Below are 21493 nucleotides of genomic sequence, written 5' to 3'. Positions count from 1 at the left end.
TCCATATTTTAAAGGCATCAATAATAATAAATGCCATCATCAGGTAGGGTGCTAGGCACATTAAATTATTTTTAATTATCCCAATACCTCTCAAAAATAAATATAATTCTTCCCATTTTACAGATGAAAAAAATAATCTCAGTGAGGTTAGGTGACTTGCCCAAGACTACAGTAGTGGAATTTAAGCCCAGTACAGTAGGCTCAAAAACTCTGGTTACTATACCAAGATGTCCCAGACTGTTAACAGATTGAGTTCCTTCGAAAAAAAAAAAAGTCAGATAGGAGATATTATATCATAAAAATAGATTTTTAAATGATAAAAATATTTTGTTCAGTTTTTAAGAAACTGTGTATAAAGAAACATTAGCCAGATGCACCATTTTTATACAGGTATATTTTTGCCTTCAGCATAATAACTTGATTTCTTTTTTTTTTAATATTGGAGGAGAGAGATAAAAGGAGGCCATAACAGATAATCACACTGTATTTAAGGTCCAAGAATTACCACTGAGTCCAATTTTTTTCCAGTTAATCCTTAATACAAATATTAAATTCAATTAACTACCAGCAACTCACTATCTATTCTCACAAAACTTGTTTCTCAAAGTTAAAAATTACAAATGGCTGGCCTAAGATGTTCCTGAATCAGAAAAACCTAACTTCTGATTAGAACCTCTAAATGTCACTATTTCTCTTAACCAGAAGGAAAACGAGTCTGAATAAAAGTATCATAATTTGCTCTAAGCAGAATCTACAGATGTATTGTATTGTGAGCTCTTCCTCCTAAGATTTTTCAGGTAGCCAAGTCACCCACCAAGATACTGTTTGAAGAAGACTAGATATTTAACAAAATGAAACTGATGCCAGATTTTTTTTATTTTCCTTAATAAAATATAAACAAGAGCACAAAATTCACTTATATATATCATCATTTTACTTGTATAAATAATGCTCAGAATTCAAGTACAGTCAAGTGCAGAAATATTTCCTATAGGCTAATGTGTAAATATAAACTAATCACATACATCACGTGCCGTTAGCCCAGTTTAAAGACATGAAAAACACTGCACTTGACTGTTTAATTGCATTCTCATTGAGAATTCGTACCAGTGCCTACATAGTTACAGTTTTACTTAACTGTTCCATTGCATTCTTATTGAGAATTCGTACCAGTGACTATGTAGTAATAACTACAACTTTCATACCACTCAATGTAAACACCTAAGTAGACATTTCCCCCAGTTGTAAATATCTCAGGAGCTAAACTTCTACCAATTTTTAATAATGAAGTAGTCAAAATCTTAACTGAGTTTCATTCCTTAAAACAAACACAATTAGAGAACTTGCTCTTAACCAAAGTTCTTCCTATGCCAAGATGGATATTTACAGGTTATACATACAGAAAACAAAATGCAATCATGTTTGTTTACTTTGAGAATAGACAAAAAATATCTAAAAGCTGTCTCTATAGTGTGAGTCTTTGTACATTCAAAAGGATCTTACTTCAGTGATATCACTTGCTTTTAATTTTAATACCTAGTATATATAACTTTGCGATGTTCAAATAGCTAGGCAATCTGAATTCAAATGATACACAAGCATACCCTTAGACAGGCAAGAAAAGAAAGTACCACCGAAAAAGCAATAACTGACATCAATAAGACTATAAATATCCAGTTGAAGGCACGTGGAAGCATTTACTACTCTGCTGTCAAAGACTCTCCACTTAGTTCAGGATCAGGAATAGAATCAACTCTGGGAACTGTGGAGTTGGCTTCCTCATTCTCAGTCTCTTCTTTCTCTTCAATCACTGAGGCTTCCTCATTCTCAGTCTCTTCTTTCTCCTCTGGCTCCTCTGAGTCAGATGCTTTTTCAATCACTTGGTTTGTCTGTTCTGTAGCTGGTATTTTGTCATCTGTCTGCTCTGTACTATTACCAAGAACATCTTGTTCTAAAGATTCTGAAAAGATAAAGATTCAAGACTTTAGGAATACCCAAATGTTAAAACTGCTAAATAAGGCAAGCAAAAGATACACACACACACACACACACACACACACACACACACACACAGAGAGAGAGAGAGAGAGAGAGAGAGAGAGAGAGAGAGAGAGAGAAATCATACAGTTGTCTAACACTATCCTTAAAATCTTTTAAAATAAGTACCTAACTCCCTTTACAGTATGATTGAAGAAAAAAAATAACTTAGACAAACCCATAAACATACATTTTCTAATGTCCCATATTTTCATAAAAAGTAAGTTCCTAAAGACACATCTGAAAGTTGAATGTCCAAAAATCATAGTCCCAAAAGAATTATGTGCTATAATACCACAGTCCAGCAAACAATGCAAATGTATTAATGTCCAGATTGTTTCCTGAAGAAATTGTTTCCCTTGTGTCCAGGCAACCCTGTGAGCAATGTGTAAATGTGTACTTTTATGTGTGGGTGTGGGTGGATGGTGCTTTCCTACACTGATGTACGACTCTATTATCCAAAAACCGGGAAGTCAGGGTCTACCTTTTTCAAAGGCATGACAAGTCTCTCTCCTCATCCCTCTGCAAGAAACAAGTCCTCGGTATTTAACCTCTGGGTCAGAATGTGCTACATACCTAGCATGCTAGGGAGAGAAAGAGAAGGGTCTTTCAACCCCACCTCCATAGCAGAAGCTAAGTAAGGGTACTAGTCCCTACATGAAAATTTACTCCTTTTAACCTCTAACTCTTTTTAAGTATGATTGAATTCAAATCCCTTAATAATATAACAATTGTATTAAATAAACTGCCTTTAATTCTTTAAAGAACAGGATAGGGGAGGGAATAACTGGAGCAGACAACCTTTGGGACACGTATTTCTACATTACAGATAAAAATCCAGCTTTAAGGTATTTATTTTTGTAAAAAATAGCAATTAATATTTTTGCTAGGAGAAATATGGCTAAACCACATCAGTTACGGGAAAAAAAAAACAGATTTTTCTACTCTCACAGGTGATTGCTTATGATATACTACAAATGTTACTGATTCAAAAAATCTGGAGGGAAGGCCAGTCCTAGTGAAAAGTTCTAATTAAGTTTCTTGTATAATACAGGCCAGTTTTGCTAAATAAATAAAATTGTTTTACAAATAAATTATGTGTTATATGCACATGTGTTAATATGGAAGTCTTAGAAATCCATGGTTTTACCATACCAGTTTTAATAAATACAAATTATCTATATCTCACATACTCTATGACAATACTTTTAAAATATTTTAAAAGAATTACGAGGTCAAGAGATCGAGACCATCCTGGTCAACATGGTGAAACCCCGTCTCTACTAAAAATACAAAAAATTAGCTGGGCATGGTGGCGCGTGCCTGTAATCCCAGCTACTCAGGAGGCTGAGGCAGGAGAACTGCCTGAACCCAGGAGGCGGAGGTTGCAGTGAGCCGAGATCACGCCACCGCACTCCAGCCTGAGTAACAAACGCGAAACTCTGTCTCAAAAAAAAAAAAAAAAAAAAAAAAAAAAGAAGAATTTCTTCAAAGAGGTATAGAGGTATCTTGGACTCTGGCTTATATAATTAATTATAACCACCTTCCTCCTTTTTATATGCAGAATAACGGCCCAAATTCCACAATTAAAAACATTTTAGTTATTAAATTATAGTAAAACTTAATGATGTTTTCCTACATGAAACATTCCTATAATCACAAAAAGTAGCAAAAAAAAGTCCATAAATTAATTTGTACCAAATTTCGTTTTTAAAAATCTTATTTGTATCTTAATATGGAACTTAAAGTGGCATTGCTACACCCTTGGAATCTTACAAAAATCCAAGTTAGAAAATCAGTAAGTCACTCGAATTTTGTTATTTCAATGTTCCAGAGCAGAAAGGAAAAGCAGAAAGGGCAAATGAAACTACAGGCAACTACAAATCATTTCTGCTACAGGAGCAAACAAGTTATTTGTGGAAAACTTCAGGAGTCACCAATCATTTGTAATACTACCCTCACAGAATTTATCCAAGATAGAATTTAAAGAGTCATGGTTTTCCATAACTCTCTGGCCATACAGCAATATTTACTTGGCAAGAACTTCACAATTTCTTATAGTTTAGTACTTCTGAAACAAACCAATAAAGCCACAAGAAATGAAAAAATAAAAAGCTCAGAATCCAGGATGTAACTCACCAATAAACATGTTTAAGTGAAAACAGGCCCACATAGTTTGTCATATTCTGTCTGACAGATTGCCTCAATACTGTATTGAAACAGGAGAGGTATCAAAATTCAAGGCTTGTCATATTAAAGTTTTGTGATGTTACTATTTTCAAAAATAAACTTTACTAGTCAAAGCTAATTTAATATACAAATTCTGGGGCCATAAAGAAGTGGTTAATGCAAGGAGGAGAACTACAATCCTGAAATTTTTAAATGTCTGCAACACAAGAATTCAAAGAAACACCATGTGCTATCATAATCAGAAAACAACATGATACACAAAGTTTTCCAGTCACTATTATATTTCAGAGAATATGTGAAAGATTACAAAACTGATGAAATGATGGGTGGAGATTGAAAATAATCAAAGAGCCTATTAATGATTACTTTTCTTCTCCTGGGTTAATTTGCAAAAAAGCAATTTTTTAATAGCAGTAAGACTACAAAAAATTGGTATGTGACATGACACAATGTAGACATCAGCCAGTCTAAATAAGATAGTTAATTGATGTTTGGATGCCAATGCCATTTTGTAAGAAGTCATCAAACAAGATCTAAATAATTAAGTGTAAAAGATTAACAGATAATTACATATCAATTTAATAACCACAAAGCTTTATAAGAAGATTAATGTATAACAAACGTGCTTTTTTCATTTCTATGGAAGCATATCATTTGCCTATTCTAACAAAAACAGCAAATTTCTTCCATGAAGTTGTAGTTTAAAACAGCTTGTTGGAACAAATATATTTCTGAAGATGTTAATATTTGGGCATAAAATACTATAAGAGAAACCAGGCTTTGTGTTCACACTAATTAAAGAACCCTACTCTTCACTGTATGGCCCAGTGCAAGACAAAGATATGAAACAATTACCTGAATAACCTAATTCCATCTATAAGAAAAAATTTAAAATTCACTCTGGCATCTATAATGCCAAGAAAACAATAAACCACAATGTGATAAAACAAAAAATAATCTATGCAATTTCTTTCTTTCCCCACTCCTGCCATCAGCCCACCCCAGCCTCAATATTCTTAAGAGAGTTTTTTTTTTAAACCAAATAGTAACAATTGGCTTCCAGTTGTTTGGGCATAGTCTAAACTCAGCTAGAAAACTGAAACTCATAAAACAGCATAATTATATAAGGAATATCACTGCCTTACCTATAAACTACATGCATGTAAAAACATGTAAGAATATCATATTTAGGTTTTTACTCTAGTTCTTGAAAGAACAATTTTTTAAGAAAATTAAATAATAGTCTAGCAAAACAACTTCATAAATTTTTGCCTTACTAACACATAAAAATTTTGCCTTGCTAACACATAAAAATTTTGCCTTGCTAACACATCAGTGCCCAGTATATATGTAGGCTACAAACTTACCAAATGACTCAATATATAAAATTCAATTAAATTATAACCACTCATAAGAAAATCGTTAGTATTCAACACATAGAATATCATTAATTATTTACCATTTCTGAACAAATCAATTAGACAGGAGTTTTTTGTTTTGTTTTGTTTTGTTTTTGAGACAGAGTCTCACTCTGTTGCCCAGGCTGGAGTGCAGTGGTACAATCTCCACTCACTGCATCCTCCACCACCCAGGTTCAAGCAATTCTCCTGCCTCAGCCTCCCATGTAGCTGGGACTACAGGTGTGTGCCACCACGCCCGGCTCATTTTTGTATTTCTTAGTAGAGACAAGATTTCACCATATTGGCCAGGCTGGTCTCAAATTCCTGACCTCGTGATCCTCCCAAAGTGCTGGGATCACAGGGGTAAGCCACTATGCCTGGCTAAGAGTTTATTAGGCAATGATCAAAAACTATACTACTAAGTGAAGGTGTTTTAGAAAAGGGAGTCAGAAGACCAAATGATCTCTATGTCTAAAATGAACATTCAAAAACATACTATAAGCAAGTTTTTATCTTGAGAAAGTAGCACATAAGTAAATATAAACAAAGGTATAAGAACATTATTTAATGGATTTGGTAAATACATGGAATTCAACAAAATTTACATTACCAAATAGTTTAATTTTCTGGTGCATCATAACAAAAATATTAAACACAGAATTTTCCCTTGTTCAGCACAATCTAATGGTAACAGTATTTTATATAAAAGAAAGGGAAGGACTAAAATTACATTATAATTTCACCTTATATAAATTTTGCTTGCTATTTTTGATAGTATTGATTAGATACCATGAGTTTTATTATTAGGAAGTTATTTCTAATTGGAGAAAAACTGTATTCTACTGAAATTATTGCATGAAACCTAGACAAACACAACTGAGCAACAAAAACACAATATCAACATTAACATTTTTTAAACATGGTAGTCAAAAAAATCACTGCACTAGAATACTAACAATGTAGAAACCTAGAACTCCAATGATTATCACATATCATAAAAAGGATCCTATATATCAGTATTTAGAAAGTACATTTTCTAAAAAAGGTAAAACTGATAAACCACTTTAATGTGAATTAGCAGAGAATCAAGTATTATGGTGCTATTTATTTAACCATAAAAGAAACTAAGGAACCTAAAAGCAATTCATTTCTTGGCATATCATATTTAGTATGTCCTCAAAAAGACAATCTATATACCCAATTTCTCGTTATTTCTTTAATAATCTATTACCAAGGCATCTGGATGTAAAATTCCAGAAAAAAAAATATTCTAGGTATTCAGGTAAGAAATTAATGGGAGAAATTTCTTCTAGGTCTCCTCCTTTGATGAAAACTTTCCAAGATTCTGTAAGTTTTTCTAAAGAGCGGTCCAGAAATTTTAACAGCTTTGTGCCTCATCCTAAATGCAAAATCTTCCAATATCAGAATCCAGGCAAAACTTAATTTCAAAATCCTTATATCACAGATTGAAAAATATATATTTCTTCTATTAATTCTTGATTGTTCATAAAAACGGTTACTGGTATCTGTTTAAGGAAAAGTTCAGATGGAAGAAAGTTATCTTTTGGTTCTATCTGTAACTTCAATAACTTAATCTCTACAATCTCTGTTGCTATCAAGGAGCCACTTCAGTACTTTTAATAATATAAGAATTAAAGCAGAGTTTTTCTTCAGACCTCAAGTATCTATATCATTTAGAAATCAGAAATCTAAAACACTGGCTGTTAGCAAAGAGTAGATGATTGAGATGGTATGGTTTTAATTAATAGTTCAATATAATCATAAGCCACCAGTGTTCAAAACAAATGCAGTTTCATCTGTTCATAAGAAATACTTCTAGTTGTTTACAAAGGAAGCCAGCTTGGAATTGATAACTGTGTGTCATAGTGTTGAGTTAGAAGTCTTCAGAAAAGTTTCAGTCTTCTGGAAAGTCAAAGAAGAAAAAGATGCTTATGGCCACTTTGATGAATCCAAAGAGAAGTATGAAAGTTATTATTCTAGAAACTATCTTAACCAAATGGAATTGTTGCTTCAGTTTTTAGCATTATGGAGTTATCAAACTCTGCCTCAAGTTTTGTCTTCACCTAATAACATTACCTTATTTGGGTTGAGTTTGAGCCAGTAAGACTTCTTTCCAGAGATTTCAGACAGAAAATGAGACATCTGGGGTATTGCTCCTCCTAGATTAGATGAGAAGGAAAGGTATAGCTGGGTGTTGTTTGCTAACTATCCACCTTGATCTTAGCAGAAGATATAAAATATGGGACTCATTATCAAGATTTTCACTCTGTTGTCTGTTTTTTCTTGTCTTGTCTATTTTTTTTTTTTTGTCCCAACTATTATCTTTCAAATATTCACTTTAGCTTCTCTAAACAGGACTAGTGATAGAAATGACTTCAGATTTTCCTCTAGGCATCTTCAGTATGAAATCCTTTAATTTTCAGTTCCAAGAGGCTGCAATGGTAAGGCAGGTGGTTTGCATGTGACTGCATGCAGCTCAGGGCACGACTTAAGCAAAAGAAAAAAATTGTCATTCTGTTTGGAGTTGATGCTGCAGACTTGGAGAAGATGAATGCATTCATTCAGTGTTGAAAGTATACAGGCCTCTCTCACAGCTATCTGTATTCAAATTCGTTTCAATATTTGTTAGTAAGCCAAAAGCCAAGCCCAATTCAACACAAGCATTTTAGGTTCACTCTTCAAAGTTAAAAAAAATACATAGATACTCAAATCCCATACTAAATTTCTGATATCTGAAAATTCACTGCTTCATATCATGTTTTCAATTAAAGCAACTTTTACAGTACTCAATGTTTTTATGAAGAAGATATCAAGTATATATAAATTATAATTACTAGAAATTAAAAAGAATCTTGACTGATAAATAAATTATGGGAACTAAACTTCTAATATGCATATTTTTTCTATATCACACATAGCACCAAAATATTATAGCCTAGCTCATAATTTTGGCAAGCTTTATAATTCAGAGCTGATTAACAAAGAGCTCCTAACCAAATATTAATGCTGTAGTAAGAAAGAGCTGGCAATAGTCAAATCTCCCACCTAATCTTTTCCATTTTTTCATGAAACCTCCTCAAGAATTCCTAAAACAGAATTGTGAGATGAATTCTAAAACCCAATAAATTCTGATATATTCTGTTTCTCTAAAATAAAGTTGATTTTTATGTCAAAGGCAATGTTAATCTTGTGAACCTTTATAAATTGTCTGTTTCAATGAAATATCAGTCCTACTGATACAGTCATCCAAAAAAATGCAAGGATAATGTTATAATTCCAAAGTTTCCTGCTTCCTGGTAATATCTACCAATTCATGTGGTAGATACAAACCTATTTTATCAATGTTAATCACAAATCTTATATTTTATCCTTTGAGTAGTTGTTTCATAATTCCAATAATCTGTTTCATTCAGATAAATTGAAAAAATTATCCCATGAAAATATTACTAATCAAATCTCCCAACGGTTTTTAGAAACGGTCACTCCATAAAGAATGTTTAACTAGCTGATGCTAGATGTTGCTTATCACAATACAATCTACATGTTAAAAGTGAAAAAATCACACCAATCACACAGGAGGCTATAGTAACAGAGCAACAGCCGATATATCCATGCGGCAAAATCTGATAAATTAATCCATCCTTACCTAAAAGCATTATGCTTTTATTACTGTTAAATAACAACATGTTATTAAGGGATAAAACTGTTTAACATATCCATACCTTCATTAAACTGGTTGTCTGATGAAAGCACACTTCCTGATGGCAAGGGGCCAACTGAACTTGAACCTTCCACCACCTGCCTCTTCTCAAAACTAAACTCGGGAAGTCTTGGAGCCTGAGGTCTGGTTTTTCTTGCGGGGTTCAAGAAAAAACAGTAGGCACATCGAAAAGCTGCAGAGAATATTTTAAAAATAAGCAAAACCACAAACCAAACAAAGTTCAAGGACTAATTAGTTAACTCACAAGATTACTTAGTGCAGAGATACTCAAAAGAACCCTTTAAAAGTTACTGTATTTGTTATTTTAATAATATGATAGATGTTCTAAACAGAACTAATTTACAGCATATTTCCTACTTATTAAAATTAAAATTGTAATACTTAAAATTAAAGGCAGAAAAGGCATAACAGGTTATATAGCAGGCTAATTATGTAATAAGTTACATAGGAGGTTGATAGCAAATAATGATTTAAATGAATTAGTGAGATTACATTTCTAGTCACCAGAATCATTAGGTATTTTAAAATCCAGAACCTTACACATGTACCCAAGAAAATGCAGTACACAGTATTTTAGAAGCATTTTTAATTTACCACAGTAGTTTTTAATAGTGGTTACACATGAGAATCATCTGCAGAGCTTTAAAAAATGTACTGATGCCTGGGCCCCATAGTCGGTCCCTTAAAGGAGACTCTTTGTAAATGGGTCCTGGGTATCATAATTATTTTAATCTCTTCAGGTGACAGTGATGCACAGTGGGCTTTGCGAACAACTGGCCTAGAGGCTGTTCATTATATAGGAAGCAGTCTAAATTGTCTTCCCTGCTTTGCTCTATGTACCAAAATAAGGATAATATGCCTAACCAATGTATACAAAGAGAGTATATAAAATAAAGTGACAACACATAGAAAATGGCATAGAATAAAATATTTAAAAGTAAAATACTTAAATCTCATTGCCCAATAAAACTTACCGATATATTCAAACTCTTCCTTCAAAGCCATGCCATTATGAGAAAAACACTGCTGACATATAAGTGCATACCTACACCATAAGGAAAAATGAACAAACCAGTTACAAATGCAGGCAAAGCTTATGGGAGAGGGTATTTTACCCATCATGGCTAATTTATATTTTAATGTAGCTAAATATGCCATAACAAATTACGTGATAGTAAAACATACACAATATTTGTTAAAAAAAAATTAACCAAAGCCCAAATTTAAAATATTTAAAAACATAATTTATACATCAAATTTAAAAAAACTAAACAGGAGTTAAATGAATATGTCTTTACTAAGTTAGCAGAAACATATTTGATAACTGAACACTTAAATTTGGGAGGCCGAGGCAGGTGGATCACGAGGTCAAGAGATCGAGACCATTCTGGTCAACATGGTGAAACCCCATCTCTACTAAAAATACAAAATATTAGCTGGGCATGGTGGTGCATTCCTGTAATCCCAGCTACTCAGGAGCTGAGGCAGGAGAATTGCCTGAACCCAGGAGGCAGAGGTTGCAGTGAGCCAAGATCGTGCCATTGCACTCCAGCCTGGGTAACAAGAGCGAAACTCCGTCTCAAAAAAAAAAAAAAAATTTGGTATTTCCCAAAGTATAGTCCTGAGGATGAAAGCCTCCAAATCTGTGGTCAGATAAGGAAAGTTGGAACCCTCTTAGAGATTCACAAGGAATATTATTAAAACCTGAGAAGTCTTCTAGCAAATAAACATATTTTTGTTTAGTCCCACCCAAAGATTAATTTCTATACATGATTCCTATACTTTTTCCAGTTACACTAAACATATTTCTCATTTTCTATTTATATACTTTCTCAGTTCTCTGTGGATATACTCAACAAATACTTGCCTGTATCAAATGTCATTCTATTTTGAATAACATAATTAGGAGGGCTATCAAACACCTACTATCCTATGAATTTTTAAAAAATCTATACTTTGATCATTACTCTGCACATATCACACGATCTTCCTAGAGTTATTGTAAGAATAACTGGAAAAGCATTTTCAGAACTGTTAAGTACTAAATACATGCAAATTGCTCCTAATGTTATTAAAAGTACTACTATCACCAAGTCCAGTACTGGTATCTATAAAGCTCCATTTCTTAGAACCTATCAGAATTGCACTATAAGGATTTGCTCTTTAAGTTTAAAAGTTTCAGTGAAATAATCCACTTTCTCTAAAAGTTATAGCAGAGCTAATATTTTTTCCAAATGGATTTAATGCAGACTACATTGTCAAAACTTCTACTGTCAAACAATTGAATATGTATTCTTTTGCAGGGCTATAAAATATTCCCTTATGCTCTAAAATCAGAAAATAGGTGCCACAAAACTGTAGAACATCTAGTGTGTGTACACATACACATCCTGATTTCATTTCCATTTATCTACCACCCCAGTAAATATTACCTGTTCTGTGGACCATCACCAACCAAATATTCTACAATTCTATCCAAAGCGCCTCGTTCTCGGGGGAGAATAGGTCTTGCTAAAGGTGGACCTGGAGGATGAAGACCTATTAAATAAATACATATAAAATTTATATGTATGAAATACACATAAAATTTAATTCTATTATCAAGAACTATCTATGCTTGTTAACACTTTTAAAAGGTTTTAACAAAATTACAAAATAATAATTCTTACAAATCTCTGAAGACTATTCAAATTTTCATTAAAAATACTACACTACAAAAATATATTTAAATATGTGCTAATCTACATAATCTACTAGATTCCTACTATATAATCTATTAGCAAATACAATTATGCTTAATTCTGTTCAAACTGATTTTTTAAAATGCTCCAACTCTTAAAAATCTATGTAATCGTAAGTCAGGGGACTTCCATTTCAGATCATAATAGAGTTACAGGAGTCAGATTTAACGTCCCAACTAAAACACTGTGCAAAACATATGAAGTAACAGTTTTAAAGACACAGGATATCAAGCAATGTAGGTTATTGTTCCCTGAGAAGACTAAAAACAAGACACGCCCTACATCTGCCCCAGCTTATTGCCTATAGAGTTTTTACTCAGCAGTGAAAGGAAAATAAACCCAGCTGAAGGGTAGCAGACTCTCATAGTTGAGGAGACAAAGCCAGAATTCTGAGGAGGCCAAGGCAGCTTGAGTTCACAAGAAAAAGTACCAAGGAGGAGAGAAGGCACAGAAAAAGAACAACAAAGATCTATAGAGGGTTTACTAGAGAATTCAGCAGAGTACTGATTGGTGCATGCATGTGAGAAAACTATCTGAGGATGGAGGAAAAATTACCCAAAAATGTGAAAAGAAAGTGTTCATACAGGGCCAAGAATATTGCCCATTTCCATTAGGAAGGAAAAACCTCCTAACACACAGGCCATTGGGTATTCAGAAGAGTACTGTATAGAAATTTTTAAAATCTAGCATTCAATAAGGTAAAATTCACAATGTCTGGCATCAGATTAAAAATTACTAGACATGCCAATAAGCAGGAAAATATTACCAATAAGAAAAATCAATCAAAACTGACCCAGAAATTATGAAAAATGACTGAATTAATAGACAACTAATTCTTATGACTGTATTTCATGTTTGAGAATCTAGAAGATTCAGTATGCTAAGTAGACATGAAAAAAACTTAAAACCAAATTGAATTTCTACAGATTAATGTCTAGTATAAAAAATCCAGATTATGTGTACACCAGTTCAGAAACTGCACACACAAAAAACTGGTGAACTTTAAGACATAGCAATAGAAACCATACAAAATGACACCCGGGTGCAGTGGCTCATGCCTGTAATTTCAGCACTTTGAGAGGCTGAGGCAGACAGATCACTTGAGCTCAGGCATTCAAGACCAGTCTGGGCAATAGCAGAAAGTCCCATCTCTATTAAAAAAAAATACCAAAATTAGCTGGGTGTGGTTACATGCATCTTAGTCCCAGCTACTCAGAAGGCAGAGGTAGGAGGGCTGTTTGAACCTAGGTCAAGGCTGCAGTGAGCCATGATCATACCACTGCACTCCAGCCTGGGTGACAGAGCAAGACCACAGAACAACCTCAAGCAGCCAATATATATAATTGGAATCCATCAAGAAGAGGAGCGAAATGAAGAAAAAGACAAAAATATGTAAAGAAATAATGTATATTTTCTAAATTTGATCAAAGCTATAAATGCACATATTCAAAAATATCAACAAATCCCAAGCACAAGAAACATAATTTTGTTCCAAGACAGTGAATGACCAAATTGCTTAAAACCAATAATAAAGAGAAAAATATTAAAAACAACTGGAAAAAAATACATTATGTACAGAGAAAGAGATAAGAATAATAGCAGACTTCTCATCAGAAAAGATGCAAGCCAGAAAACGATGAAACAATCTTTAAAGTTCTGAAAGAAAGGAAATGCCAGATATAGGTGAAGGGGAGGAAGGCAGCAAATCACACTGCCATGTGTGTACCTATGCAACAATGTTGCATGTTCTTCACATGTACCCCTAAATGCAATAAAACCTAAAATGCAATTAAAAAAAAAAGTTCTGAAATAAAAAATTGTCAAAAATTCTATATCTACTGTGAACATCTTTTTTAAATGAAGATATTTTCAGATATAAAAAACTGAAAGAATTCATCACTAGAAGAGCAATACAAGAAATGTTAAAAAGAAGCCCTTAAGGCAGAAGTAAAGTCATAGCAGATAGAAAGTAAGATCTACACAAAGGAATAAAGAATCTAAAACAGTTATCACATGGGTAAATATGTAAAACTTTTTATTATTTAAATCACCTTAAAAGATAACTGACTGCACTGTATTATGCATTATATGTAATCTAGAGATAACTTGAAGTATATGGAAGGATATGTATAGATTGTATGCAAATACTATGCCATTTCATATAAGGGAGTTGAGCATCTGTGGATTCTGGTATCCGCTGGGGGATTCTGGAAACAGTCACCCATGAATATATGTTCTTTCAAGTAAATAGAAAACATTTACCAATACATGGCATTCTTACACATAAAATAAGTATCAATACACTTTTAAAGATTCAAATAACACAATGTATGTTTTATAACAAAAGAATTAAATTAGAAATCAGCAGCAGATAAACAACTGAAAAATCTCCAAATATTGGTGACTAAATAACATACATTTGAATAACCCAGGACTCAAAGAAAACAGGAAAATTAGAAAGTATTTTAAATTGAATGAAAGTGGGAAAAAAATCAAAATTTATGATATGCAGATAAAGCAGTACTGAGAGAAAAATTTGTAATGTTAAACACCTATATTACAAAAGAAGATAGGACTAAAATCCATAATTTCAGCTTCCTCATTATGAAAATAGCAAATGAAACCCAAAGTACAGAAGAAATGATAAAGATCAGAGAGGAAATCAATACAATAGAAAATACAAAAGAAAAGATGGTTCTTTGAAAAGATCTATATAACTGTTAACCTCTAGCCAGACTAATGGGGGGAGGCGGGGGGAAGAAGATACAAACTACTAATATCAGAAATGAGAAAAATGGCCTAACTCCAGATTGTAAAAACACTAAAAGGATAATTAGGGAATGTTACACGCAACTTAATGCCGATAAATTCTATAAGTTGGATAAAATGGACAAACTCTTTGAAAGACTACCAAACTACCAAAGTTCACTCAAGATGATAAAAATAGTTATTTGATTTGTTAAATTTTATTGTGAATTTTTGCATCTATGTTCATATGTAATATTCGTAGTTTTCTTAGAGGAACTAAATTTTTAGTAAAAAAACAAAAACACCTTTTTCTCTCAGAAACAAACAAAAAAAAACAGGCCTAGATGCTTCAACTGATCAAATCCACTGAACATTTAAATTAAGGAAAAAATAATACCAATTCTACAAAAATTGTTCAGAAAAATAAATAGGGAATACTTACATGAAACCAACATAACTCTGATACCAAAACCAGACAAAGTTATGACAAGGAGAAAATAAAAAAACACAGACCAATATTCCTAATGAGTACTGATATCAATATTTTTAACAAAATATTAGCAAACTGAATCCAATAACATGAATATAAAATAATTCATCACAATAAAGTGAGATTTATTCCAGGAAAGCAAAGGAAGTTTAACATTTAAAAGTCAATTTAATTCACTATATGAACAGGCATTAAAACAAAGAAACAAACAAATCCCAATATAAACATCTCAATAGATGTAGAAACAGCATTTGAAAAAATCCATAATCTATTACTAATTTAAAAAAAAAAACAAAAAACCTTCAGCTAAGTAAGAATAGATGGGCACCTCAAGTTGAAAAGGAGGATTTATTAAAATAAAAAAACCCTAGAGCTAACATCATGTTAAAATGTGAAAGAATAATTGTTCTTTTCCTAAGACCAACAAAAAGGCAGGGAGGTCCACTCATAGTATTAATAGGAATTAACACTGTACTGAAGGTTCTCACTCATGTAATAAGGTAAGAAAAATAAATAAAAGAAAACCAGATTGGAAAGGGAGAAGTAGAATTTTCTTTATTCAGACAATGTAGCTGTCTAGGTGGAAAATACTATTTAATCTACAAAAAAAGTTATCAGACTAGATAGAGCCAATAAATTAATTTATCAAGGTTATAGAATACAAGAGCAATATACAAAAATCAATTGTATTTCTACATATACTAGCAATAATCAGTTGGAAAATAGTTAATAAAACAATGCCATTTATAATAGCATTAAAAATATGAAATAATTAGATGTAAATTTAACCAAAAAACGTGCAAAATCTATACACCAAATACTACAAAACACTGCTGAAAGATATTAATGACCTAAATAAAGAGAAATATACTGTGTTCATATAATAAATTAGACAATATCAGAAGAGATTAATGGTAAGTAGGGAGTGGAAGAATAGCACATAAAATTTAGTTAATAATTTTATTTTATATAAAAGTAATGATAAAAATAAAGAGTTACACATTCAAACTTATGAATTGTAACCCTACATAACCCCTGAAAATTGAAAGAGAACTATTTGCAGGAGATACTCGGAATTGAGACAACACAGAAGGCACTGAGAAGAAAGTGACAGAATAAAATAAAATGTGTTATTTGCTTTTGTAAAACAAAACAGAATGAACCTAATAAGGTGAGTAGCAATGGAGGTTTACATGGAGACTTCATAGAAGACTCTGAAACAAAATGGAACCCTGTTGAAAGAAGCCTTGCAATATACGGATACAAGGGTTTCAAAATGGCTGTGATAAAATCTTTAAAGTATTCAAGATGGCTTTAGGATAGTAATACTGTATTATACTAATATTTTAAAGGAATAAAAAAGAATTTCAATTTTTAAGTAATCACAAATGTAAAGGCTATTACCATCTATAAAAGGGCAATTGATGTCAAAATTATAGCTATTAGTAAATAAAAGTTAGGTTCTAGAGCAAGTTCTTAGTATTAGAAATCAAGTACACCTTTTTCTTTCTTTCTTTCTTTTTTTTTTAAACATATCTTGCTCTGTTGCCCAGGCTGGAGTGCAGTGGTGTAATCTCAGCTCACTGCAACCTTCGCCTCCCAGGTTCCAGGGATTCTCCTCCCTCAGCCTCCCAAGTAGCTGGGATATAAGTGCCTGCCACCACTCTCAGCTAATTTTTATATTTTTAGTAGAGACAGGGTTTCACAGTGTTAGGCTGGCCTTGAACTCCTGACCTCAGGTGATCCCCGTCTTGGCCTCCCAAAGTGCTGGGATTACCGGTGTGAGCCACCACACCTGGCCCTCAAGTACACTTTTAAGATTCCATCAGTAGCAGGGTGCAGTGGATCATGATTGTAACCCCAGCACTATAGGAGGCCAAGGTGGGTGGATCACCTGAGGTCAGGAGTTCAAGAACAGCCTGGCCAACATGGTGAAACCCCATTGCTTTAAAAATTAGCCAGAAGTGGTGGCACATGACTGTACTCCCAGCTACTGGGGAGGCTGAAGCAGGAGAATCGATTGAACGCAGAAGGCAGAGGTTGCAGTCAGCCAAGATCCATGACACCGCACTCCAGTCTGGGCAACAGAGCAAGACTCTGTCTCAAAAAAAAAAAAAAAAAATCCATAAGCTAAGTTACTGGTTTATTTGTGCTAACGACATTTAATTATTATCATCGAGAAATAATCTTGAATCCAGACATGGTCATCCCTCATTATCAGATTTTCAACTTGAATAAGCAAGCCATATTAGATTTGGAAAGCATTTAAGCCAACATAACTTTTGCTACAATATTTTACTTCTACATATTTAAAGTGAACATACCCACAAAAGAATCCGGATACACGAAATAACAGATTTCATAAAAATATCTTAAAAGTTTTGCACATGCATCTTTATATTCATGCTGTTCTAGACAATGGTAATTAATACAAACATCAAAAGCAATCATTGTAAGAATACTGGTCATTTTTACACAGCTTGGCAAATTATCAAGTACCTGCTGGTTATTAATTTTCAAACATATGGGAGCCCTGTGGTAATACATGTTAAACTGATTCTCTTCCACAAATATGGCATAAAGAAAAAATTAATTATTAATCTTATTTATAATAAATTATTTAACTCATTCACATCTTTGGCAATGTACAATTTAAACACAGTCACATAGAAACGAATTAAAAACTTTAGTAAAACATGTTATATTTACACAATCATAAAATCTAGGCTATTATTCCTTCTATAGCCCTATTCTTACATGTGTAATACAGTTTTTATTACTATATATTGTAAATTTTTTTCTTAAAATAAGTTAGATATAAAAATGTATATAATCCATACATTCACAGCTAAAAAAGTTATTTCATTAAATAACCAGGAATTTCTATTTACAAATCATGGGCATCTTAAATCCACCAGATAACAACTGAAAGATCAGTAATTTTCAATCAATTTAACTTTTCTCATTTTATAAAATATATGGCTGCCTTAAGTATTGTCATTATATATCAAATTTAAAAGTATTATTTTACATAACTATTTTTAAAGTTTTAAGATTTGCATACATTTCATTTATAGTCAGTATTCTTAATTTGTTAGTAAATGAACAGTTTTTTTAATCTTCTAAAATCTTATACTGCATTTTTGAAGGAAAAGAAAAACATCTACTGTACTAAATAACATTCCTATTTTTTATTGATTTTACTACACAAATGCTCTGGTTACCTGATATGAGCTACTGCCTAGCCTCAAAATCCTTATAAATTATATATCAGTAATTAGTCATGAAATAAAAAAGTAATCTACATTAGAATTAAATAATCTAAAAAAAAATTTACTATCACATTCAACAATATGACTTGGAAATCTATATAAAACAATGCGATCTACACTAAAGCAATGGACTTCCGTGCCCCAATCACACTCCAAAAGAAACTGCAGGGTACTATAGTCTATTACACTTCAGAATGGGATCTTCCCCTAGAGATCCACCACAGTGAAAAGAGAATCTATGAAATAAAATAAAAGAGAATATATTCATTTAATAGAACTTTATAAAGTATCTATCAGAAAATACTAAGGTTCTATGCCCATATTAACAAATATTGTATACCACAATACAAGAGTATTATTCCTGAAATATGTTAATTGTCATGTCTAAAAATATATGTACGCAGTTTAGCCAAAAATCATTAATACATTCCAAAAGTGTTTTCTTCTATCTCCATTTTATATAAATCTGGAGGCATTCTAAAGTTGAATATAAAAAGATGTGCTATACTGTTGACTACAGACTACTACTACAAAGTTTTATTGCCATTTAAACAAAGAAGCCATAACAGTTAAATGAGCTCAAGAAATAGGTTTCAGTATCACAAGGTGCCAGCTGTAAAGAGTTATGGCTAATTGAATATGGAACTCCTGCTTAATCAGATAACTGCTCTGCTATTTTCAAATAAAATGCCATTTCCATACCATCTGAAAATGGCCCATTTTATTGGTAACCAGAGAAAACAATATAAACTGTAAATAACATTAAGTGCTCTGTTTACCCATTCCAGGCACTGAAGTAGCAGGGGATCCAAGATGTCTTGGTAACACATTTGATGGTAGTGCTGGAGTAACAGTCCTTTCTGGGGGTCCACCAGGGGCAGAACTGTCCTTTGGTGGTCCAGGAGATACTGGAACTTGTGGAGGAGGGCCCTGGTTAGGACTTGCTGGTGTTGGAGAAAGTTTTCTTTGAGCTGCAGTTCGCTGACGAATCTCTGAGAAGAGTAAGTATATACTAGACTTAATTTCCAATATATCATATTAACCAATATCACAAACAATTTATATTTACTAAAATTCTGCATCTCCAAAAAGCACTGTAGTTTCAAAGCTGCTTATAAGAAATCTATAAAATGTGACATTGAAAACAAAGTACTATATTTCTGAACTTACAGTTCAACTGTACATCTTTACACAAGCTGTGATCTAAGTGTAGCTACTGATATCACTTTTCAAAATAAATTCAGTAAAATAAAATCACCCAATTATGTGTCATGTCTTTTTACAGTACTCTTCCTAATTATGATAAAGGAAAGACAGTTTATCAGAATTAGTGAAAACTCCAAATTGCAGAGTTGTTTTTCAAGATTTAAAAAACTAAAAACTAAGAGTTAAGTGAATAAGTATATTCTGGAATATCAAAGTCATTAATCTATGTAGTCATAGAAATGCTGAGAAAGTATTTTTACTATTAGGTACCATTTCCATTCTCCTTTATGATTTGCTATGCTTTTGGCAAATTTGTTCTGGCCAAAACATTCAATAGATCTACTCTGTATAAACAACATTTCATCATTAATAAATCTTAGCTTATAATTGCAGAAATTACAAGATTCTCTGTAACAGGGGTCAGCCAACATGCCAAATCCAGGCTGCCGCCTGCTTTTGTAGTTTTATTAGAACACAGCCCCACTCTTTTGTTTACATATTGTCTATGACTGCTTTAGAAGAGTAGAGTAGTAGCAACAGAGACCATATGGCTCTCAAGGCAATTTAACTATATTTACTATCTGCTCTTTTCAAAAGAAGTTTCATGACCCGTACTCAGTAACATAAAATTCAATTCTATTATTCTCCATTACCACCAATATTTTCCTTGAAGGTCAGTGGTAAGATTTCACTTAAAGAAGCCTTTGTAATTTTTCAGTTCTACCTATCACATTAAATTATCACAAATCCTGAATTAGTGGACTGAAACTAAAGAAGTTATTTTTAATTGGCATAAATAGTAAAAATACATACATCCAGAAGCAAAACACTTGTACTCTATTTGACAGTTAAAGATTTTCATGAAAGTTCATTGCAGAAAAGTACAGCTCCAGTGTCAAATCTTAGTTCATCACAATCTAGTCTACCAGCTAAGAACCAGGGCCCTGAAGTCAGAAGTATTTGGTTGGAATCCTGGCTCTGGCTACATGACTTCAGATGGATTACTCAACTGTGATAAACCTGTTATTTTATCTGTAAAATTAGTATAATAATATTAACCAATATAATTGTTAGGAGGATTAAATATGATGTCTATAAACTGACAGCTCACATTTACTGAATACTTACTATTTCAGACAACAGTGTTTTTATACAACTAAGTATTTTCAAATTATTTTAGCTAAAATTACTGGGACCAACTAATTTTCCACTGGTTCACAGTTTAGTCTTTAACCAAGCCAACGCAATAATAAATTACAAGCATAGTATCATTATATAAATGGAAACATCTTTATATTTTGCTACTTTACATGCAATTTTATATAGAAATTCAGCTGTTACCTGAACAAACCATATCCTAATATCTGCTAATTGGCTGCTAACTTTACTCACAAGGAGTACTTTAATAGGTGGTTGCATATTAGGGAAAGCCATTAAATGCTGCAAATGGTACTGAAATCAACAAAATCATATTAGGATTTGGTAATTTAAACTGCTAATTTAAAAATAAGGTACCAAACACTGTAAATCATTTTTTCACCAACTTTCAGGTAAAGCATAACTCAAAAAGTGATATTTTTCTTCCAGATAAATAAAAATTTAGCATATATTAGACTTTATTAAAAGCAGCTATTATCCTTCCTCTTCACAGACTTGAGACTACTTCC

General features: G+C 32.5%; 1 protein-coding gene across 6 annotated transcripts in view; it reads right to left on the bottom strand.

The window, feature by feature from the left end:
• Positions 1 to 858: 858 nt before the first annotated feature.
• Positions 859 to 21493, bottom strand: part of LNPK (lunapark, ER junction formation factor) — a 68731-nt gene continuing 48096 nt past the window's right edge. For 3 of the 6 annotated variants that reach the window (XM_035304479.3, XM_035304478.3, XM_035304480.3), the window contains exons 9-13: positions 19400 to 19612; positions 11802 to 11907; positions 10344 to 10414; positions 9371 to 9541; positions 859 to 1960 (exon numbers count right to left, since the gene is read on the bottom strand). In XM_035304479.3, the coding sequence (XP_035160370.1) occupies positions 1701 to 1960; positions 9371 to 9541; positions 10344 to 10414; positions 11802 to 11907; positions 19400 to 19612 (821 nt within the window). In that variant the 3' untranslated portion in view covers positions 859 to 1700. Of the gene's footprint in view, positions 1961 to 6177; positions 7551 to 7724; positions 7808 to 9370; positions 9542 to 10343; positions 10415 to 11801; positions 11908 to 19399; positions 19613 to 21493 lie in introns of those variants that run through there. The other 3 variants (XM_035304481.3, XM_008998666.5, XM_008998664.5) reach the window with 3 other exon arrangements.

This window comes from Callithrix jacchus, chromosome 6, assembly GCF_049354715.1.
Source record: "Callithrix jacchus isolate 240 chromosome 6, calJac240_pri, whole genome shotgun sequence".
In the NCBI taxonomy this organism is placed as follows: Eukaryota; Metazoa; Chordata; class Mammalia; order Primates; family Cebidae; genus Callithrix; species Callithrix jacchus.
Note: the sequence above shows the minus strand (reverse complement) of the source record. Positions and strands in the feature narration are given on the sequence as shown.